This window comes from Zalophus californianus, chromosome 17 (assembly GCF_009762305.2).
Source record: "Zalophus californianus isolate mZalCal1 chromosome 17, mZalCal1.pri.v2, whole genome shotgun sequence".
Lineage (NCBI taxonomy): Eukaryota > Metazoa > Chordata > Mammalia > Carnivora > Otariidae > Zalophus > Zalophus californianus.
This window is the reverse complement of record NC_045611.1, coordinates 57032199-57056024: the sequence shown is the minus strand read 5'-3', so window position 1 is coordinate 57056024 and position 23826 is coordinate 57032199. Positions and strand designations below refer to the sequence as shown.

Genomic DNA, 23826 nt, shown 5'->3' with positions numbered 1-23826 from the left:
ATGGGACTAAAGCTGCACCTGTTTCTCAGTCTTGTGTGAGGGTCAAACAAAATATGCCTGAAAAGTGAGTAGGATTACAAAGAGAGATCGTGTACCCAGGTTTATCTGGTCCATGGAGTCCCTGAATGATCCAACCCAGTGGTTCTTGGTTGGCCATGAGCCTCCCAGAAGCACAGGACAGCCTGCTCCCACTCCAACAGTCTCCCGGTTCCAAATGTCAACAGTGCCAAGGTTGGGACATCCTGATCTGACCTGTATAATCTCTTCAGTCTCAGCTTTATGGTCCTCGATTCCAGCCACACTAATCACTTACCGCTTATATGAAAATGCCAAGCTCTTTGCCTCGTCAAGGCTTTGGGGCGTGCTGAACATGCTGTTCTTCCATGAATATTTCTTACGACCAGGTATTATCTCAAATGTCACCCCTCCAAAGGAAAGCTCCATGAGACCGTTCTGTTAATGAGATCCATCAGATAATATTCCATCTCAGTGCCTCAAGAGGCAGATATAGTGTGATCCTGGGTTGGTGACAGAAGATAAATGAGCTTCTGGGAGCTTGTGTGCAAGTCATTCTACTGAGGGATGGCTCCAGCTTGATGAGCCTCACTTAGGAAAAGCCAGCCTGAGGGGGGAAGGGAGGAGAGGGTTCTGTATCCTCGTCACATCCTGCACCTCTGCTCCGGCCCCTGAAGCTTCCCTCCTGGGCTACAGAGCTCTGGACAGGCTGAAGAACCATGGCCCCATCCCTGTCTGCCCTTCTCTGTCTTGGTGAGTCCTGAGGATTGATCTGGGAAACGCTGAAGGATAGGCAGTGGGCTATGAGACTAAGAATGTTTTAAAAATTGCATCAGAACTGAATTTGAGGACAGCTGGTGACCTATGAGGGCCCCTTCCTTTGTTGGTTGGGAAAACCGGGACCCAGGGAGGTGGTGTTTGTCTGTTATTCTGTTCTCTTCTTGGCTGGGTCAGGAGAGAAACAGGTCTTCCAGTTTTGGGTGCAACTTTGTCTCTATACACTGTGTTTTAATTGTTTAATTATTAATTCATATTTTGTATGTGGACTTGGTGACATCAGGACTAGATTACAGATTTGTCAGCAAACCTCACGGCACGGGGACAAATAATCCCGCCATTTGCAACAATATGGATGGACCTTGAGGCCATTATGCTAAGTGCAATAAGCCAGACACAGAAGAAAATACCGCACAATCTCACTTACGTGTGAAATCTAAAAAAGTCGAACTCATTAAGGCAGAGAGTAGACTTGTGGTTGCCAGGGGCTGGGGAGTGGGAGGAAATGGGGAGATAGGTGGACAGAGTACAAGCTTCTAGTTATAAGATGAGTAAGTTCTGGAGATCTAATGCACAGCGTAGGGACTATAGGCAATAATACTATAGAAATTTACTGAAAGAGTAGATCTTAAGCATTTTCACCAAACCAAACCAAAAATCAAAACAACTTTGTGAGGTAGTGGACGGGTGGTGCTAATTTGACAGTGTGAATGTCCATCAGATCATCATGCTGTACACCCTAGAATACAGTGTTTCTTTGTCAACGATACCTCAATGAGGCTGGAGTAAGAGCCTCCCGTAGTGGGATTGGTGGTAGGATTATGTGTGTTTATTGCCTGCCCTGGCTAGGCAGGTTGTGTGCACAGTTCCCTTATTTATTCAGAAGAGCCTCATTGCTAAAAGGATGGAGGCTCCAAGGAGCCAAGCAGGAAGGAAGAGCTGTGTTAAGGGGATAAGAAAACACGCCATGAGCACAGACCACCTGTCAGTCATTCATTAACACACACTCACATGGCACTTACTATGGGCTAGATATTACTCCATGTTTTTTAGCAGACACTTACTTAATTCCCAGAATGGCCTGACGAGGTAGGGCCTTTTTCGTACCCCCATTTTACAGAGGAGAAAGCTGAGGCCCAGAGGGATTAAGGAACTTGTTTAAGGTCACACATCTAGGGCTCAAATAAACTCAAGAGTTTAGTGCCAAGTTCACATTCTTTATCACTAAAATATGCTGCTGGTGTTTGAATCTACCTCCTACCAGCTGCAGGATGGTGGACAAGATACGGTCTCCATAGTCTGATCTGTAAAATGGGGCTAATAATGGTCCCTAACCAGAAGGACTGTGGTGATTCAGGGTCCATCCAGGAAGTTCTCAGAAGGGCACTGGGAGTATTTTCAGTCACGCTAGAAGGTTGGATGGAAACCCACGAAAAGACCAAGGTGGGGTTGTGTTGGGCAGCAGACAAAGGTGTGGGTAGAACTTGGGTACAGGGAGCAGAACCTGGTGTGGATAGAGGTTCAGAGGGGGCTGGAGACAGGTGTGTCACCCCTGAGCTCTGGAGTCAGGGATGATCCAGGTTCTGCCACTTCTTAGCTGTGTCAGCTCAGAGAAACTGCTTAGCCTCTCTGTCCAGTTTCCTTATGTTTATCATGGAGACAGTAACTGCCCCTTCTCGTGTGTGTGCACACCTGAGCGTGTGTGTGTGTGTGTGTGTGTAAGGATAAGAGTTACCAGGTAAAATACAACATGCTCAGTGAAATTTAATTTCAGGTAAACAACAAATAATATTTTAAGCCTAAGTATATCCGATTATATTTTGTGGGTCACACTATGAAAAGAATTTTCATTGTTTATCTGAAATTTATATTTAAATGGGAGTCCTATGTTTTTATTTGCTAAATCTGTGAGACTACTGTAACCCTAGTGAGACTAAAACAGGTTATGCTACCAACCCAGCAAAAAGGTTAAGAAAACTAATGATGTACTGTATGTTGGCTAACTGAACATTAAAAAAAAAAAAAAAAAGCCAGCTTGAGAGAAAAAGGCAGTTGTTCAACCTAGAGAAGGTAGAAGGCAGATGGAGGAAAAGCACCTCCACCAGAGAAAGTGGAATTGATTGATTATGCAGTTTGACAGGTGTGTAAAATTACACGGGGAGGCTATTTGGAACCGTGGAAAGAATCAGACACAGGGTCAAGGAAAACTATGCAGACGGCACTAAGCCAGACAAATATTGATTCCAGGTTCAATAAATAGGAAAAATATACAGGTACAATACTACACTCCTCAGGTGTGAATAATATTTGCACAGTCATAATGTAATTACAGAATATTGATTTAAACAAAAAGTTAGAACAGTGGGAAATCCATGATTAACACAGCCGGTGATCTCTAGACATGATAGAATGCAATAGATCCCATCTGGATCTAATGTACAGCATCGTGATTTCTTTTTTTAAAGATTTTATTTATTTGAGAGAGAGAGAGAGAGAGAGGAGAGAGAGCATGAACAGGGGGAGGGGCAGAGGGAGAAGGGAGAAGCAGACTAACCACTGAGCAGGAGCCCGATGCGGGCTCAATCCCAGGACCCTAGGATCATGATCTGAGCTGAGGCAGACACTTAACTGACTGAGCCACCTAGGTGCCCCTACAGCATGGTGCTTATAGCCAATAACACCTTGTTGCCGAATATCCTGAATGTTCTCACCACAAAAAAAGAAATGGTAATTATGTGACGGGATACAGGTGTTAGCTAATGCTGTGGTGGAAATCATTTTGTGATAAATCAACACATACCTTAAATTTACACAATGTTGTACATCAGTACTCTCGATAAAGCTGGGGGGGGAATAGACCACATCCTGCACACAGCCCCCTTTTCAGAGAGGAGACAGTTCTCTTCACAGTTGTCAAAAGTGTGTGCATGGGGAGGGGGGGCGAGGAATCCCGGGCTGGCTTTTTAAAAACTGTGGTAAAATAACAAACTTGACATAAAATGTATCATTAATGACATTTAGTACATTTGCAAGGCGTGCAAACATCACCTCTGCCTTGTTCCAAGACACTGTCTCCCCTCCAAAAAGACACCATAACCCATGACAGTCAACCCGCAACCCTCCTTCCCCAGCCCCTGGCAACCACGGATCTACTCTGTGTGTTTCCAGGCAGACTGACCTAGTGAGCACGTTTCAGATAAATGGAATCATACGATACGTGGCCTTTCATGGCCGGCTGCTTCTGGCACTTAAATTATGTGAGTGTGTGTGTCCTTAAAAAAAAAAAAAATGAGGACAAGAGAAAGTTACTGCCTGCAAATGTCTAAAATCACCTGCTTTGCATGCAGAAGTGTGGGCTCCGGGAGGTCCTAGCCTTCGGTGCTTTTCTTCTCTGCTCAGGGCTGTGTCTGGGGCAGGTGGTGCAAGCTCAGCACGGTGAGTCCTTCCCCACCCCGGAGTCCCGGAGTCCCGGGTCTCTCCTCTGGGCTCGGGAGGGTGGGGGCGATGGGAGCCCCGGGAGGGGAAGTCTGTTTGGAAGCTGCCCTCCACCAGGCTCCACTTCCCTTCTAGGCCCGCTGCCCAAGCCCTCCCTCCAGGCCGTGCCTAGCTCCCTAGCGCCCCTGAAGACGCAGGTGACCATCCGCTGCCAGGGGCCCCCGGGGGTGGACTTGTACCGCCTGGAGAAGCTGAGGTCCGGGAATTACCAGGATCAGCCCATTCTTTTCATCCCGGCCATGGAGGAACGTTTCGCCGGGTGCTACCGCTGTTCCTATCAGAATGGGAGCCGCTGGTCTCCCCCCAGCGACCGGCTGGAGCTGGTTGCTACAGGTACCTGGTGGGGCTCGGGGCTGTACCCGTGGCCTGGGGGCTCCAGGAGGGTGAGGAGGGGGATGGCGATGACGGCGAACCCCGAGACCCAGGGGGCTGGGATTGGGGTGGGAAGTGAAGCGCTAGCTACGTTTAGGAGAGATGCCCCAAACCGCAGGGATCCACGTAAGTGATACATCAATGCACAATCTTTCTAAAACAACAAAAACCAATGCGAAAACATCCACGCTGAACAAAACACCACACTTTTAAGACAGAATCAGGCAGTGCCGTTTCAAACCATACCTGAGCCGGAGGCAAAAGGCGACATGCATACCCTCTCTCCACGTTCTAATGCCTTCTTTTTTAATTTTTTGATGAAAGAGAGAGTTCTCAGCTTGTCCTTTTATTTCTAATGCATTTTCAAATGGTTATTTTCTGAACAGATTTTGAAAATATCATTGATGAGTTTGTTTCCCTAAAGCCAGGAGAGGAAAAGGATAATGAATTCTTTAAAAATTTTTCTTGGTATAAATGAAAGAAACTTAAAACAATTTGTGAGTCCTAATAGCCTACTTTGAAGTTTTTCAATTTTTTTCAACTATGTTAATAGTGTGGAAAAAATTAACCATAAAAATACACAAAAGTGTTTTGAGCCTTTTGCCTCTCCACTAGGCACAGTTGGAGTCTGTTTTTGTTTAAAATCTTGGTTATTTTGTTCAGTATGAATTATTTACATTAATTCTGGTTTAAAAATTGCATTAAAATAGTAGGCTATTTTGTTACTACTGTCATAGTTTGGGAGCTCCCTATGCATTAGGCAACTATGCTAAGTTGCTTCATTCAGTCATTCCCATTTTCTTTTTTCTTTTTTTAAAATTTAAATTCAATTAGCCAACATATAGTACATCATTAGTTTTTTTTTTTCACCTTTACAACTATGGAATTATCTTTATTTTTTAAATTTTTAAATTTTTTGGGTTTTTTTATTTTATTATATTAGTCACCATACATCATTAGTTTTTTTAAATTTTATTATGTTATGTTAGTCACCATACATCATTAGTTTTTTTTTTAAGATTTTATTTATTTATTTGAGAGAGAGAGAGAGAGAATGAGAGGGCAGAGGGTCAGAAGGAGAAGCAGACTCTCTGCTGAGCAGGGAGCCCGATGCGGGACTCGATCCTGGGACTCCAGGATCATGACCTGAGCCGAAGGCAGTCGCTTAACCAACTGAGCCACCCAAGGAGCCCCATCATTAGTTTTTAATGTGGTGATCCACGATCCATTGTTTTTGTATAACACCCAGTGCTCCATGCAGTACATGCCCTCCTTAATACCCATCAATGGGCTAACCTTTTTTTTTTTTTTTTTTTAAGATTTTATTTATTTGACAGAGAGAGAGAGACAGCGAGAGAGGGAACACAAGCAGGGGGAGTGGGAGAGGGAGAAGCAGGCTTCCCGCTGAGCAGGGAGCCCGATGCGGGGCTCGATCCCAGGACCTGGGGATCATGACCTGAGCCGAAGGCAGACGCTTACCAACTGAGCCACCCAGGTGCCTCCCGGGCTAACCAATTTTAAATTTTTTTAAATTATGTTCAGTTAGCCAACATATAGTACCTCAATAGTTTTTGATATAGTGTTCAATGATTTATCAGTTGCCATTTAAAAGAACACTGAGGCACAATTTCTTTCATGAGTGTTCTGTAGTTCCTAGAGTATAGATCCTTTACCTCTTTGGTTAGGTTTATTCCGAGGTATCTTATGGTTTTTGGTGCTATTGTAAATGGAATTGTTTCTCTAATTTCTCTTTCTACAGTTGCATTGTTAGTGTATAAGAAAGCAACTGATTTCTGTGCATTGATTTTGTATCCTGCCACATTACTGAATTGTTAGATCTATAAAGAGCTTCTCAAATTCAACAGCCAAAAAACAATCAAGTCAAAAAGTGGGCAGAAGACATGAACAGACACTTCTCTGAAGAAGACATACAAATGGCTAACAGACACATGAAAAAATGTTCATCATCATTAGCCATCAGGGAAATTCAAATCAAAACCACATTGAGATACCACCTTACACCAGTTAGAATGGCAAAAATGGACAGGGCAAGAAACAACAAATGTTGGAGAGGCTGTGGAGAAAGGGGAACCCTCTTACACTCTTGGTGGGAATGCAAGTTGGTACAGCCACTTTGGAAGACAGTGTGGAGATGCCTCAAAAAATTAAAAATAGAGCTACCCTATGACCCAGCGATTGCACTCCTGGGTATTGACCCCAAACACACAGATGTAGTGAAAAGAAGGGCCCTATGCATCCCAATGTTCATAGCAGCAATGTCCACAATAGCCAAACTGTGGAAAGAGCCGAGATGCCCTTCAACAGATGAATGGATAAAGAAGATGTGGTCCATATATACAATGGAATATTACTCAGCCGTCAGAAAGGATGAATATCCATCATTTGCGTCAACATGGATGGGACTGGAGGAGATGATGCTAAGTGAAATAAGTCAAGCAGAGAAAGTCAATTATATGGTTTCACTTATTTGTGGAACATAAGGAATAGCAAGGAGGACATTAGGAGAAGGAAGGGAAAAATGAAGGGGGGGAAATCGGAGGGAGAGATGAACCATGAGAGACTATGGACTCTGAAAAACAAACTGAGGGTTCTAGAGGGGAGGGGGGAGGGGGGATGGGTTAGCCCAGTGATGGGTATTAAGGAGGGCACGTACTGCATGGAGCACTGGGTGTTATACGAAAACAATAAATCGTGGATCACTACATCAAAAACGAATGATGTATTGTATGCTAACATAAAAAAAAAAAAAGAACACTGAGGCACAGATAGAAGGGTAGATTGATCTCCAGGATCACACAGCCCCTAAGGGACAGAACCAGAATTTGAGCCTGGGCACTGCGATACGATCCTGGTTACGCTCCCTGAACCCTTTTGTGAGCTGGTGGCAGGGCCGGTGGCTTCTCTAGGATGGATATACCTGGAAAGTTCCCTAACTCTTAGGAGGTGGGGGGACCTTCCCACCCCCATGGCCACACACTGGCCACGGTCTTTAACACAAAAGCTCTTTTTTCTCCCAGGAGTTTATGCCAACAAGCCCTCGCTCTCAGCTCAGCCCAGCCCGGCTGTGTCCCCAGGAGGGGAAGTCACTCTCCAGTGTCGGAGCCAATACAATTTTGACCAATTTGCTCTGTACAAGGAAGGAGATGCTGGGCCCCAGAAGGGATCTGAGAAGCAGTACTGGGCTGATTTCCCCATCACCGCAGTGACTGTTGCCCACAGTGGGACCTACCGATGCTACAGCTTTTCCAGCAAGTTGCCGTACCTGTGGTCAGCCCCCAGCGACCCCCTGGAGCTTGTGGTCACAGGTGAGGGAGCTGCAGACCAAGCCTTTCTTCTTCAGCTCTTGCACACTCTGGTGGAAGTTCCAGGGGAGGGGCCAACAGGTGTGAAGAAGGTGGGAGGCCAGGAGAAACCTGAGGCTTTGGAGGGTGTATTTGTTTCTAGTAGTGCTGTCACAAATCACCACTAACACACTGGCTTAAAAAAACATAAATGTATTATTACATTTCCGGAGGTCAGGTACCGAATGGGTCTCATTGGGACAAAACAAAGGTGTCTGCTGGGTTATGTTCCTTCGGGAGGCCCCAGGGGAGAATCTGTCCTGTACCTTTTCCAGCTTTTAGAGGTGCCTGCATCCCTTGGCTCCCGTGGTCCTTTCGTCACGAAAGCCAGCAATGTAGCATCTTCAGTCTCTCTGTCTCAGACTCTTCTGCCTCCATGCCTCCTGCTTTCACATTGAAGGACCCTGTGATGATACTGGGCCACCTGGATAATCCAGGATACTCTCTCCACCCCGTCATCCTCCCACTTACCATGTAAGGTGCCATATTCACAGGGCCTGGGGATTAGGACTTGAGCATATTTGGGAGGCTGTTATCCTGTCTACTACAGAGTCTATACACTAGAAAAAATAATTCTCAATACCAGTGATAATGCCTTGAATCTTGTCTAGGTTTCAAACAAACAAACAGCAGCAAAAAGCTTATGGAAATTACTTAAAAAATGCCACTATAATAGGAAGGAAACTTTGCCTCCCTTTACACCACTAACACACACTCAGTCTTTCTTATTTGTAATAGTCTAAGCACAAGGTATCTGAATAACAAAGCTTGCTGCTAAATCCTTTACATCAACTGATGTAATTTAAAAACCATTATTGAAGTTTCCTGCTCATCATTGTTTTACAGTTATGTTCCGTCACAAGTATTGAAGCAACTGAAGTATTTAAAGTCTATTTTTTTTTTTTTAAAGATTTATTTATTTACGAGAGAGAGCGAGAGAGAGGAAGAGAGCAGGGAAGGGCAGAGGGAAATTTTAGCAGACTCCAAGCTGAGTGTGGAGCCCGATGTGGGGCTGATCCCACCATGACTTGAGCTGAAACCAAAAGCCAGATGCTCAACCCGCTGCACCACCTAGGGGCCCCAAAGTTTATTCATTTATTTTTTATAATCTCTACACCCATCGTGGGGCTCAAACTCATGACTCTGAGATCAAGAGTGGCATGCTCTTCCTACTGAGTCAGCAAGGTGCCCTAGCAACTGAATTATTGAAAACGCCTCAATAGGGGCACCTGGGTAGCTCAGTTGGTTAACCGTTGGACTCTTGGTTTTGGCTCAGGTCATGTTCTCGGGGTCATGAGACGGAGCCCTGCAGAGGGCTCTATGCTCAGCATGGAGGCTACTCAAGATTCTTTCCCTCATCCGCTCCCTCCCACTTTGCTCCTCCCCACCCTGCTCACGCACTCTCTAAAATTAAAAAAAAAAAAATCTTAAAAAAAAATGAAACGTCCCAATATACAAAAGACTAATGACTCTATTAGCAAAGGGAAAATTCTTATCCTTTTGGTCTCTAGTGGATTAATGCAGGGTAAAATGAAAATGTACTTGTATTCAGACTTATTTTCATTGAAATCTAGCTAGTGAGGTCATTATTCAGTAGAAATTGCCCTCCATTTTTTGTTTTATTCAGGTATGGTTTCTAGACCTACAAGGTTACCCACTTTAAGTGTCCATGGTCTTTAGTGAGCTCACAGAGTTGTGCAACCATCACCACAACCCAGTTAGCCCATCTCCATCACCTCCGAGGGATCTCTGGTGCCTGTTTGCAGTCATTTTCCATTCAACCACTAACTACTTTCTATTTCTATAAATTTGCCTCTTTGGGGGAATTTCATATATCTGGATTCCTAGAACATGTGGTCTTTTGTGACCGGCTTCTTTCAGTCAGCCTCGTGTTTTTGAGGTTTGCTCACACCGTAGCAGCTGTCAATCCTTCATTCTTAAAACGTGCCTCTTTCAAAGAGGACAGCACAGTTCATAAAGAAAATGCGCATAAACACAGTGGAATATTATACAGCCCTAAAAAGACATGTGCTACAGTATGGATGAACCTGCAGGACGTTACACTATGTAAAAGAAATCAGTCACAAAAGGCCATATACTGTCTGATTCCACTCACGGGAGGCATTGGAAAGTTGTCAAAATCAGAGGCAGAGAGTAGAAAGGCTGAGGGAGGGGAAAAGGGGAGTTAGTGTTTAATGGACCCAGAATTTCAGTTTTGAAGTTGAAAAAGTTCCGAGATTTTTTGCACAACAATGTGAATGCACTTAATACTATTGAACTGTACACTTAAAATAAATAAAATGGTACAGTTAATGCACATTTAAAAAGAACTTGAAAATTAAAAAAAAAGACACATTTTCCTGCTATAATACTCAGAGGCATTTTCTTGTAAATCTTGGTGTCTTGGCCCAACTCCTGCTTTCTACTACATCTCTGAAACCTGTCCCTAATGTGACAACTGAACACCTCCACGGCTCTACCATCCATCATGTAGAACTGGGTTATTCCATACTTGTCTGTGTCCACCTTTGTCCCCTTTAATTTTTTAATATTAATTGAGAGATAATTGACATACAACACTGCATAAATTTAAGATACAGCACATGTTGATTTGATACATTTATGTATCGCAACATGATTGCCACTGTGGCACTAGCTAACACCTCCAACCCATCACAAAATTGCCATTGCTTTTTTGTGGTGAGAACACTAAAGATCTGGTCTCTTAGCAACTTTCAAATCTGTAATATAGTGTGGTTGACAGTAGGCTATGCATTAATCTCCAGGACTTATTTATCTACTGGTTGCAAGTTTGTATACCTTTGCCCCTTTAGAATGTTTGCAAAACTATGGCAAGAGGAATCCTTTTAGAACAGGTTGTTAAAATCAGATGATTTTGCTCAAAGCCCATAGTGCTCCCTGATGCTCTGCCCTCATCCACTCTGCCTCAGAGACACTGGCATCTTGCTTCCCCCCACCCCACTTTTAAATTGAAGACTAATTGACATACAATGTTGTCTTAGTTTCAGGTGTACAACATAGTGATTTGATATTTATATACATTATGGAATGGTCACCACGGATAAGTCTAGTTACCACCTGTGATGGTTATATTACTGACTACATCCCATCTTGCTTTTCCTTGAATATGCAGGCTCACTATGTCCTCAGGGACCTTGCACTTGCTGGGATGCTTTCTCCAGATCTCATGGCTCAATCCATTGCTTCCTTCAGGCCTTCTATCAAAGGTCACATTCTTGCCTCTCTGATGCTATCTGCCTCCTTCCCTGCCTAATTTTTCTCCATAGCACCTATACCTGTTCATACATTGTACTGATTTATGGTGTTTATCACCTGTCTGCCCCCTGCATCCTGGAATGTAAGCTCCAGAAAGACAGACGTTTGTGGCTGTTTTCTTTTTTCTTTTCTTTTTTTGAAAATAAACATATTAGGGCTTTAACCCTCTAAAATAAAATTTAAAAATTCAACATTAACATTTAAAGTGTACCAAGCGTGCAATTCTTGGATTTTGAGCAAGTCCATCTTACTGGGGATACATTCAGGTCATCAGTAACTAAGAGAGATCTGAACATTTCTACAAACAAATGAACAACAGTTCCTGGCACATAATAGGAACTTAAGTCACCTGTTTTAATTGTACAATGCAGTGGTTTTTAGTAAATTTAGAGTTGTGTGGTCACCACCACAATCCAGTTATAGAACATTTCCACCACCCTATCATATCCCTCATGTCCACATGCAGCCCCTCCCTCCTCCTCCCTCCAGCCCAAGGAAACCGCTAATCTTCCTGCCTTTATAGATTTGTCTTTTTTTGGATCCCTGCTCATTTATTGCTTCTTTCATTGAACGTATTTCAAAAGTACCTATGCTTTTTGTGGCTGTTCTTTGCTGGGGACCTGAAGCTCTCTCTCTATTGTATCTTTTCCTTTACGCACACCTGTTACACACACACACGTAATACATACATATAGTAATTAGGATAAAGTCTTAAAGGGTATCCGATACCTGCATAGCTGTCGCTGTGACATGCATTATGAATTAGAAGTACATAGTGCTGTTAGAACCTAGAAGGGGAGGCAGTTCGGGAACACTTCTCTGAGCAGTCGCTGTTCGACCTGGATCTTAGGGCAGAGCAAGAGGTAAACAGGTGGATGGAGCAGTGGGATGGGCTGCAGGTGTGCAGGATTGTATGAGCAAATGTCCTGGGGTGAAAGGAGGTGGGCAGGTTGGTGCAGCTACAAAGCTAGGGTGGTGGGGGTGGAAAGGGGTTGTGTTTTGCTACATGGCCATCACCCCTTCTCCCTACACGTATCCCACGGCTTCTGCCTCCTCATCTGCTTTCCAGGACTTGAGAGCTGGTTTTGCTCCTAGGGATAAAGTAAGGTGCAGGTCACAGAGATCCAGAAAAAGGGACAGAACTGAAGTTCAAAAAGCAGGGAGGGCAGCTACAGAGACTGTCATTTTTAATTAGTCTCAGAATGCGCTAGATGTGCTATTTAACACCCATGACAGTCCAGTGATGTGAGCTTCTTTGTATTCATTTTCTAGGTGAGGAAACTGGGTCGCAGAAATGCTTTATTATTTGTTCAGGATCCATAGCTAACAGAGCACAGAACTCTCTTTTTCTGATTTCCCAGGGACCTCTGTGACCCCCGGCTGGTTATCCGCAGAACCACCATCCTCTGTGACAGGTAAATTCTGGAGGATTCATCCTGGTGTCTGGGGTATAGACCAATAGACCCCTTCTTTTCTTTCTCCCCTTTATCTAGATTTCTCAATTTAATTCACTTGTCTCTTTCACAAATTTGATTTAAAAAATCACTTATTTCCGCCTGTAAAGAAGATTGGTATAATAATATTAGATAGACATTACTATGCTGCCCTACACCCCCACTTCTATCCAGCCTTAGGTTGATGGTTTATAATGTCTAATGTGAAGAAGAATAATCTGAGTGGCTTATAAAATCATAGATCCCTCGACTCTAGTTTTGAGTCTCTGATTCCATTGTCCAGTGGTTCTCAAACATTAGGGGGCCTGAGAATCACCTGGAGGTGATCCAGGTTTCTGGACCCCACCAGTTCCTGATTCAGAAGGTCTGGGATGGGGTCCAGTTATGTTCATTTCTTTCTTTCTTTTTTTTTTTTTTAAGATTTTATTTATTTACTTGAGAGAGAGAGAGAGCGAGTGAGCACAAGCAGGAGGAGCGGCAGGCAGAGGGAGAAACAGACTCCCCGCTGAGCAGGGAGTCCAATGTGGGGCTTGATCCCAGGACCCTGAGATCATGACCTGAGCTGAAGGCAGATGCTTAACCGATTGAGCCACCCAGGAGCCCCCAGTTATGTTCATTTCTAACAAGTTTCCAGGTGACACTGATGCTTCTGATCTGGGGATGTCACTTTGAGAGGGACTGCACTAAATTTTGAGTGAGCCATCATATTCTCCCATCTTCAAAGTATCTTAGTTGATTCTGGTGTGTTGCATACCACCCTGTGCCTTAAGAGACTGTGCATTAGTCTGTGGCATTTCTAACATTCCCTGTGTCTCAGGGTAGACCCAAATTCTGAGGAACAGAAGCATGTTGAAAAGAGCCAAGTTGGACAAGAACGTGCTGACTTGTGTGGTTGAGGGTGGTATGGAGGCTGTCATGCTAAACGAGGCACACTGCGTGTGCGCATGTGTGTGCATGTATTTCTCATTGGAATTGTAAAACTTTTATTTCTGAGATGTAGGTTCACAAGAAGTTGCAAAGACAATACAGAAGAATTCCCTGTACAGGTAGCACCTGTACCGTTTGCCTAAATTTCTCCAATGGCTATGCCTTGCATAATTAGAGTACAACATAAAACCAGGAACCTGACGTTGATACAATATTTGTATCTAGTTCTATGGCAATTTATCACATGTGTAGATCCATGTAACTACCACTGCACTCAAGATACAGAACTCTTCCATCCCCACAAAGATATCCCCCTCAGACTACCCCTTTATGGTTATATCCACCCACTCCCCTCCCACCGTTCCTACCCCCTGGTAAGTACTAATTTGTTCTTCTATTTAACTTTGTCATTTTGACAATGTTATATATAAAGGGAAAGGTTCGCCTATCATGGACTGTTTTGGGATTGACTTTTCTCATTCAGCGCAATGCCCTTGAGATCCATCCAAGTTATTGTGTTATCAATAGTGTGTTCCTTTTTATGGCAGAGTGGTATTCCATGGTATACATGTACTTCATGTTCAATCTAAATTCAAACAAAAATTTATTTATTTTTTTGAGAGACAGAGTGCATGCATGTGAGATGGGGAGTGGCAGAGGGAGAGAGAGAATCTTAAGCAGGCTCCACCGTCAGTGCAGAGCCCCACATAGGGCTCCATCTCAGAACCCTGAGATCATCACCTGAGCAGAAATCAAGAGTTGGATGCTTAATGGCCTGAGCCATCCAGGTGCCCCTCAAACAAAAATTTATTAATGAGGCTCACAGGAAGAGAAATAACAGAGAACAAATAATATCCAAGGTCTTACTATACCACAGATAGGTGAGCATAAGCTAGGCTTTGATGAGCTGGTTCCACCATACAAAGATTGTCCCCAGCCTTAATAGGAGCTACATATTTATAGGTTGTAGGGTTTTAGGAGATATTTTGGTGCCCATGTAACTGGGGAGGTCCCTGGTTAAGAAAATGGCCTTAATAGGGAGGGGAGCCTCTTGTGTTCAGAGGCTGGCACCAACCACTGAGCTTGCACAGATCTACCGGTCCACTTCTTACTTTTTAAATTGAGATATAAGTCACATACCATGAAACTCATCATACCCACCAGAATGGCAATAGTAATTAATAATAATAATAATAAAGCACAACAACAGGTGTTGCTGAGGATGTGGAGAAATTGGAACTCTCATACATTGCTGGTGGGAATGAAACATGGTGTCACTGCTGTGGAAAACATTTCAGCATTTCCTCAAAATAATCATCATATGACAACATCATAAAAGTACCACAGGACCCAGCTATTCCACTTGTAGCTATATGCTCTCCCCCCAAATAAAAAAATGTATGGCCATTCAAAAATGTGGACCTAAGTGTCCATAGCAACATTATTGATAGTAGCCCAAAAGAGGAAATAATGTAAGTCCATCAGTGGATGAATGGATCCATTTCTTATTCAGCCACTGAGGGATAGAAGATAATATGTCTTATAGCAGCTCTACATTTGTCTCTCCTCAGTGTCTATGCAGTGTGTGTCAGAGAAAGGGGTTCTGGGAAGCCCAGATATCTCAGAAGGGCTATGCAGAGTAGGGACTCCCTGGGCAGACTGACATTATCCACTTTCTTATTACCCTCTTGCCTTCCCAGAATTCCCAGAAGCCTCCAGGAAACTGAGCATCGCACTCATCAACAAGAGCTCTACAATTGGTGAGTAACCAGGCGCTCAGAGCCCAGCAGAGAGGATTATGAGGATAGGTTTTTCTCTCATCATCTAAGGCTTTAAGTCTGCTTCAGGAGATCACCTGACTCTCCCAAGGAAAGTCCTTGGCTTGAGGATCAAGGATGGGATAGAGGTGGGCTCTGAGCATGGGGACAGATATGCATTCTGGGTAATGTGGCCATTTCAAAGATGGCGGAGCCAAGGCTATGATGGGAAGACCATCACTCATTCCTACACACTGCTCTTCTGGCTTTGCTCTGGTCCATGTGTGTAACTTTTGTCCCCTATTTTTCACTGCCTCCTCTTATCATTGCAGTCCCGTGCAACATACCTCCCTCACGCTGTAATTCTCTTTCCCCTCACTTTTCCTGGAAAAAGTATCCACTTCCCTCAAGACAGAAACCTTGACAGATCCCCTGAGGATAGGTCCAATATCTCCACTGGGTCCACCAGACTTGAGCTCTGTTAGACTCCTGATGCCAGTAAGTTCTTTCTAAGACCCTGATGAGATTCTTTATCACCCTCTGTTCAAAATCCTTCTGGGTTCCCAGTCACCCTTAGGATATAGCCTGGGGTTCTCAGCTTGATGTTCAATGCTTTTAGATGCAATGCCCTTAGATCAGCCACTGTCTGATCCCTCCAGGGGAGGGACAAGATCCCTCCATTCTTGTCTTCATTCCTCATGCAAATCTCAGCCACACAGAGTCAGATGAAGCTCTCCTGGATCCCTGGCACCTCCTCCTCACTCTGCATCCAAGCCACTTGCTCTGCTTTTCCTTCCATTTCCTCCTGGCTTCAGTCCCTCAGGAGAGCCTTTTCTGACACTGGGTTGTATAGTTTCCTCTGTCCTATGGACTATTATAGCGATTTACACAGTATATTAAAACACACACCTGTCTGATGTGTATGGCTGAGCACCTGGAAAGCCTCTGGAGATATTTGTGGAATTAGACAAGAGCTACCATGTGTGGGGTGCTTAACATATACCAACCACTGTGCCTTATGCTGTTATTGTTATTGGTTTAAATTTCACATTAACCTGTGATGTATTATAATTATTTTCACTGGACAGATGGAAAAACTGGCCCATAGATATTAAGTCTATTGACAGAGGCCCCACATCTAATTAGTGATGAATCTAGGGTTCAAATCTAGACAGTCTGACTCTGTAGTTCATGTTTGTTTTTTTTTTTAAGATTTTATTTATTTATTTGACAGAGAGAGACACAGCGAGAGAGGGAATACAAGCAGGGGGAGTGGGAGAGGGAGAAGCAGGCTCCCCACGGAGCAGGGAGCCTGATGTGGGGCTTGATCCCAGGACCCTGGGATCATGACCTGAGCCGAAGGCAGACGCTTAACGACTGAGCCACCCAGGCGCCCAGTTCATGCTCTTCTTATGGTCATGGGATTCTTCCTCAGAAGTGTGTGCATTCAGGATAGGAGCAGGAACAGGGCTAGGGGAGATGACCTTATCCCTTTATACTTTCCCTTTTTGATTCCCAGAGCCTTCTAGGACTATCACCATCTCTCCAAAGGGGCCAGAGTCTCCAACTGGTAAGTGGTTTTCTCTGGACCTCTTCATTTCCACCCCTGTATTTTCCCCTAAAGCTGACTGCTTTCCCTGTACAGAGGCTACAGATCTATGGTCTTGGGTCCTGGTGTATAAAATACTAAGGGGAGGGTAAGTATCCATACTTGGAACTCAGAATTGGGCAATAAGATCAGGGGGGAAGGTTGAGGTAAATCTAGACAGCCTGACTCTGTAGTTCATGCTCTTCTTATAGTCATGGTATTCTGTCTCAAAAGTGCATGCATTCAGGATAGGGGCAGGAACAGGGCTAGAGGAGACGATCTTATCCCTTTATACTTTCCCTTTTTGATTCCCAGAGACTTCTAGGACTATCACCATCTCTCCAAAGGGGCCAGAGTCTCCACCAGGTGAGTAAGTGGTCCTCTCTGGACCCTCTTCATTCCCACCCCTGTGTCTTCCCCTAAAGCTGACTGCTTTCCCTGTACAGCACTATGATCTTGGGTCCTGGTTTATAAAATATTAAGGGGAGGGTAAATATCAATAGTTGGAACTCAGAATTGGGCAATAAGATCAGGTGGGAAAGTTGAGATTTTCTAAAGGATCAGGGAAAGATAAATTCCATCTCTTTCCACTCCTTGTAACAGTCTTTTCTGCTGCAATTAGCCAATGGCCAGGTAGTGTCTGTGTGTGTGTGGAGGGGTTGTATCAGAGGCCTATGAGGGGGTTGTATGGAAGAAATGATATTTAGAGAATTGGGCTTATCTAGCCCTAACCTTGGTGAGGAGGGGAGGAGCCCTCTAGGAAGGAGACTGACATTCTAGATAGCAGAGAATAGGGTCTCGGATGAGGGATATGGCTATGAGAAACCCAAGATGTACCTTGAAGTGGGTCCTAGAGATAGGCTTTCATCACCTGCTCCTGTCTCTCTTTGTTCCTCCAGATCTTGCCCAGCAGCACTACACCAAGGGCAATCTGGTCCGGATATGCATTGGGGCTGTGATTCTAATACTCCTGGTGGGGCTTCTGGCAGAAGATTGGCACAGCAGAAAGAAATCCCTGCCACGCCGGGTCAGACCTATCCGCAGGCCACTCCCACCCCTCCCGCAGACCCAGAAACCACACAGTCAGCAGGATGGGGGTCGACCAGATGGCCATAACCATGGGCACCACCATTAGAACTCCAAGGCTTGGTTGTATCTATGAGACAGGGGATGTAAAACCATGTGTGGAGTGTATGGAATGTATGAGCAGGAGGATAGTGGTTATAACTGTGGAGGAGGAGGACCTTGGGGCCTCTCCTTGGTGCCCCATCAAGGAGCTATTGAGCCAGTGTCTATTTGGCTTTCCATCCAAGGACTCCCTTCATTTGGGATTGGAGGTATCTAGTGGATGCCAGTATCTTCTCACTCATATCTTGCACCTTGTGGATCTTATGGCACCCTAACTGGACCGTCACACTGACCTCTTCAACCTTTCCTAATACATATTCCAGATTGACTTCTGTATCCCCAAGCCTCATAGCTGACCCTGTTCTATCCTCTGTACAAAACTCTCCCATGCTTCCTGTTGGCTCCTGTGTTTTCTCTGGGTATCCATGGTTTAGCTGATTAATTCAGACTAGTACTCATTTCCTGAGCCTCTCAGCCCAGGCTCTCCCCTAACCAGAAACATTTGGTTATATGTGTGAATACTCAGGGCTTGCCCCACCACACCTCCCCACCCTGAGGATGCCCTTCTCCTACTCCTTGATCTCAAATGCCATTTCCTCAGACATGGGCTTTGGGTTCATCAATTTATGGCCACATCCTCCTCCTATCTTGCTCCATAGTTAATACTACACTCACAGAATCTCTAAGTCACAGGTGAAATTGGCAGAGTATCTGTCCCTAAACTGATGCACACAGGCTTCTCAATTTCTTTTCCCCTAAAGGGGGCAACTATGGGGCATTTTGCACCCAAGGGATATTTGTCAGTGCCTGGAGATATTTTGGGAGGGAGGTGCTGGTATTTAGTGGGTAGAGGGTAGAGATCCTAACACTCTAAGAATGCACAGGACAGTGTCTCTCTCCTCAAGTATCTCTCCATTTTGAGATACACTTAAGATAACAAAGAATTATCTGGCTCCAAGTGTCAATAGCACAGAAATTGAGAAACCCTCAGCTAGAAGACATTGAGATTCCTTCCTAGCTTTAAAAAATTGTGTGCCTCTTTCTTCTTTTAACAACCCCACCCACTCCCACTGAAGGCAGCTACCACACCTCAGACCCTGAGAATGAAGATGCTCTAGGAAAGACCTATATCCAGCTGAACAAGAGCCCTTGAGAGAGAAACAGAAGGAAACTTGTAGGAAAATCCAGGAGCCCACACCATATGCAGGGACATCACTGAGATGATGACACACAAGCACATTAAATGGAGGTTTGAAGGGGATGTCTGGGAATGTGGCGTATTTGGTGAGAATGATGAACGAATGGACCCCACTGAAGAAATAGGGGAAAGTAGGATGATTGGAAGAAAAATTTAAATATTAGTGCTTAATAAAAAAAAATTGATTCTTACAGTTGTTGCTTTAAGGACTTTTGGGATTCTGTCTGTCACAAGGAAATAAGGGGGACTCTATGGGAAAGAGCATACCAGGAAGTACATACCATGAAGTTATGTCTTCTGTAAGTAAGGTTGGAATTATTAAAAAGCTAATCAGAGCAAGGACATGATCATATAAGGGCTTCACTGAAGTACTTAAGAATGCTACAAAATATTGTAGGATTGGTGGAGAAATACTCTACAAGGAAGACCTACTAGGCAGCTATGCAGGCAGGTCAAGGAATGCCAGAACTGGGCAGTGACTGGCAAGGTGAACAGACCAGTATGATCACAAACATTTCTGTCCCCCTTTTCTTTCTGGGTTAGGTTCTCCCCAAACAAAGAATCTTCTGTCTAAATTTGGTCAGAATCCATTAATAAAAACCTCCATGAATGCTTTCATGCCTTTATTTCTCTTGATAGACTCGAGATATAGGCATTCCATCCATAATGGGGTAAGCCACCCGTGTGTGTTTCATGGAAGCCAAAGCATAACCAAGGCTACCGTAACATCTGGCCAAGCACCTAACATCACTGAGAGGGCTCAGAGGAAGTTCACCATCACCTCGATGATTCTGGACTTTACTGGGGAATGAATAAGTCCAGGGGATTCAGAAAATAAAGTCATTTGAAGAAGGTTGGTTATTGGCTGGATCTGGATTATCACTCTCAATTGTCAGTTGTGGGTCATGTTCTTGGATTTCTTTCAGCAGCTTCTGGATTCGAGGATCAGATTCATCTATCTTCAACCTGGAGTTACAATGGAGCAAAAAGAATGTTTCTTGTTGCTTCAAGGAGATTCATTCCAAATGCCCAAGTGCCTGCAAGTCTCATGCTTTAGAGCAGGGGCAGGGGCAGTCTTTACTGATTATTGTATGCTCTAAAGTAGGGTTCCATATTGATTTGGTAGGGAAAGAGAGACAATACCAGGTTAACATTGTAATGCTTTTGCATGCTTAGATGTTCTCAGGCGATCCTCATATCATGCTTGGAGAGATGGAATTGATGGATACATCTGTGATGTAGTTCTAACACCTTCCTACTCCATAGCTCACTTTGGCAGCTTCTACTTGGTGGATCCAGGACAAAACACATACATTTGAACCAAGTTACTCAGACCAGACTTCAGTCCCCCTTGGCTACATATACTAGCTGACCAATACCTTTTATTTGACCTGTGATAGTGACAGCTTCATTTGTAGGATTCATCTTGTGGTAACCATATACATCTGTGTGATGTGGAAATGGGGAACAGGGTGAGGGGGGAGCAAGAGGGAATAAAGCAAAAATATGTATAGGGAGGAGGCAAGATGGTGAGTAGTAGGGGACCCCACTTCAACTAGTCCCCTGAATTTAGCTAGATATCTATCAAACCATTTTGAATACCCACAAAATCAGCCTGAGATGTAAGAATATATATCTGGATCTCTACAAGCAGAAAAGCAACTGCTTTTGACAAGGTGGAACATATGGAATCCTGAATCTGCAGGGAGATATCAGAAGCTACACAGAAGGGGAGGGAGCTGCCATAAGCTGGTGCCTGGAAAGTGACACAACACCAGGGCACAAAATTGGAACCCTTAGAAATCTGCTCTAGTAAGAGACACCCCTCCCTGAAGGGGCTTTGGAAATGAAAAGGCAGAATTCTAGGTAGGGCATTATGGTCTCAGATTATGAGGGACCACAGAGCAAAGGGAGATTCCTGAAATGGTAGAGGGCCCAAGCATTGGAGCCAGGAAGCAGGTTCTGGTCAGTGAGCCCAGGAAGGGACTCTCAGCTCGAACTGCCAGAAACCATGAACTGGGAGGGTTGATATCCACTCTTTTCCTGAACAGCCTGAAAAAATCTGGAACCTGCGCCTGCAACTGGGCAAAAACTCACAGAGCAGTAGTGGCTGGGAAAGGGCTTTAGGTCGGAACCCAGACCTGATTCTGGAGCTTTGGGTGCACATGGGAGCCCACAGCCCCTTGTGGTTTTAGGAGCACAAAGATACTTCTGGACCCCTGAAAACACTTCTCAGAGAGTAGCTGTGGGCATGCACCATGGGTGGCTGTGGCTTTCAGAGGTGCAAGCAGAAGTGGAGACTGTTTGTCCTGGACAGTTTATTAAAGATGGAAGACTGCAAATTTTCTGCTCTGGGCCAGAGGTTTGGCTGTGGCCATTTTTGCTCTGATCCCCTGAATAGGTGTTCCCCAGGGAACAAAAGAGGCACAGAAGACTGGTTTCCACTGAGCCCACCCCCTGAGAGGGGGTGGGGCAACTCTGCATATGCACCATGTCCCTCCCCCAGAATATAGGCTGGAAGAACAGGTGGATGACAATCCTTTGGATTCCATAAGACTGTAAAATCCCAACGCCAGGGGAAAATTGTATATTGAGCTCCAGGTTGTGGCCTAATGACTGTTTATTTTTCAGATATAATTCTCATTTTCTTTTTTTTTCTTTCTCCTTTTCTCATGCCATTTTCCCCTTCTGTATTTTTCTTTATACCTTCTCATTTTTAACTAGATGTCTATTATACCAACTCATTATTCATAGTTGCTTTTTGAACTTGTATTTTTACACACCCATATTTTTTATAGATATATGCTTTATTTTAGCCCATGTTTAAGTTAGTTTTACCTTTTTATATATACAAGTTTTACTTTCCCAATAATTTTAGGATGTAGTGTCCTCTAACACAGAGACCAAAATACACCCAGGAACAACTGAAACACCCTGCTCTGTCCACATTGAGAGATTATAGCTCCCTTTCCTCTCCCCCCTTTTTAAAAATTTATTTTAATTTATTTTTATTTTTTCAATTTTATTCTTGTGTTTCATTTTGGCTTTGTATTTTCAGTGGTGGTGTCTGACCACTCTGGATTTTGTTAGGGTGCATCTAGCTTGGGTTGTAGTTGACATTTTGGAATCCATCCATTCACTCAACCATCCCTTGACAGAATGACTAGGAGAAGGAAGTCCCAACAAAGAAAAGAACCAGAGACAATGTCCTCTGACACAGAACTAATGGATATGGATATAAGAAAGATGTCAGAGATAGACTTCGGGAAATCATGAAGTCAATATCTAGGCTTGAAAAAAGCATTAGTGACAATATAGAATCTCTAAGGGTGGAAATGGGATCGAATCAGGCCAAACTTAAAAAATGCTATGAATGAGATGTAGTTTAAACTGGATACTCTAACAGCCAGGGTAAATGAGGCAGAAGAAGGAATTAGTGATCTAGAAGATAAGCTGATAGAAAGGAAGGAAGTTGAAGAAGACAGGGATGGGCAGCTAGTAGCAGATGAAAATAGACTTAGAGAGATCAACTACGCCATGAAATGTTCCAATGTCAGAATTATTGGGATCCTCGAGGGGAGAGAGATAGAGAGAGAGAGGACTAGAAAGTATATTTGAGTAAATCATAGCTGAGAACTTCTTAATCTGGGGAAGGAAACAAGCACTTGTGTCCAAGAGGCAGAGAGGACCCCTCCCAAAAACAATAAAAATAGATCAACACCCCAACACGTGAGAGTGAAACTTGCAAATCTTAGAGCCAAGGAAGCTATCATGAGAGCAGCTAGTGGGAAGAGATCTCTTATGTACGGAGGGAGGAACATCAGAATAACATCAGACCTGTCCACAGAGACCTGGCAAGCCAGAAAGGGCTGGCAAGACATATTCAGGGTACTAAATGAAAAGAACAGGCAGCCAAGAATACTTTATCCAGCAAGGCTGTCATTCAGAATGGAAAGAGAGAGAAATAGCTTTCAGAACAGGCAGAAACTGAAAGAATATGTGACCACCAAGCCAGCCCTGCAAGAAATATTAAGGGGGACTCTGTAAGTGAAGAGAAACCCCAAGAGTCACATAGTCCAGAAAGAAACAGAAAACCTACAGAAACAGGGACTTTATAGGCAGTACAATGGTACTAATTCATGTCTTTCAATAGTTACTCTCAATGTGAATGGGCTGAATGCTCCCATCAAGAGACACAGGGTTTCAGATTGGATAAAAAGCAGGACTCATCAATATGCTGTCTACAAGAGACTCATTTTGAACCTAAAGATACCTCCAGATTGAAAGTGAGGGGATGGAGAACCATTTACCATGCCAATGGACCTCAAAAGAAAGCTGGGGTAGCAATGCTCATATCAAACAAATTATATTTTAAACCAGAGACTGTATTAAGAGATGTAGAGGGACACTATTTCATACTTAAAGTGTCTATGCAACAAGAAGATCTAACAATTGT

General features: G+C 44.0%; 2 protein-coding genes across 2 annotated transcripts in view; one reads left to right on the top strand and one right to left on the bottom strand.

Annotated features, from left to right (window-relative positions):
- The first annotated feature begins 734 nt into the window (after nt 1–734).
- GP6 (glycoprotein VI platelet) lies at nt 735–18179 on the top strand. Its single transcript, XM_027619343.1, has 8 exons — nt 735–768; nt 4192–4227; nt 4363–4620; nt 7698–7985; nt 12680–12733; nt 15400–15459; nt 17360–17410; nt 17944–18179. The coding sequence occupies exons 1-8, from the start codon at nt 735–737 to the stop codon at nt 18177–18179; spliced, it is 1017 nt and encodes a 338-aa protein (XP_027475144.1).
- Nucleotides 18180–20027: 1848 nt separating this feature from the next.
- The window catches only part of LOC113936284 (NACHT, LRR and PYD domains-containing protein 2), a 40334-nt gene continuing 36535 nt past the window's right edge, over nt 20028–23826 (bottom strand). Inside the window, 1 exon segment of the mRNA XM_035724922.1 lies at nt 20028–20336. Coding sequence (XP_035580815.1) covers nt 20198–20336 — 139 coding nt within the window. The 3' untranslated portion in view covers nt 20028–20197.

What these genes read in the sequence shown, in the direction of transcription:
- GP6 (XM_027619343.1), top strand. Translation starts at nt 735, where the DNA reads ATGGCCCCATCCCTGTCTGCCCTTCTCTGTCTTG. An exon ending in GCTGGAGCTGGTTGCTACAG is followed by an intron (nt 4,621 to 7,697) that starts GTACCTGGTGGG and finishes TTTTTCTCCCAG; the next exon opens with GAGTTTATGCCAACAAGCCC. An exon ending in CAACAAGAGCTCTACAATTG is followed by an intron (nt 15,460 to 17,359) that starts GTGAGTAACCAG and finishes TTTGATTCCCAG; the next exon opens with AGACTTCTAGGACTATCACC.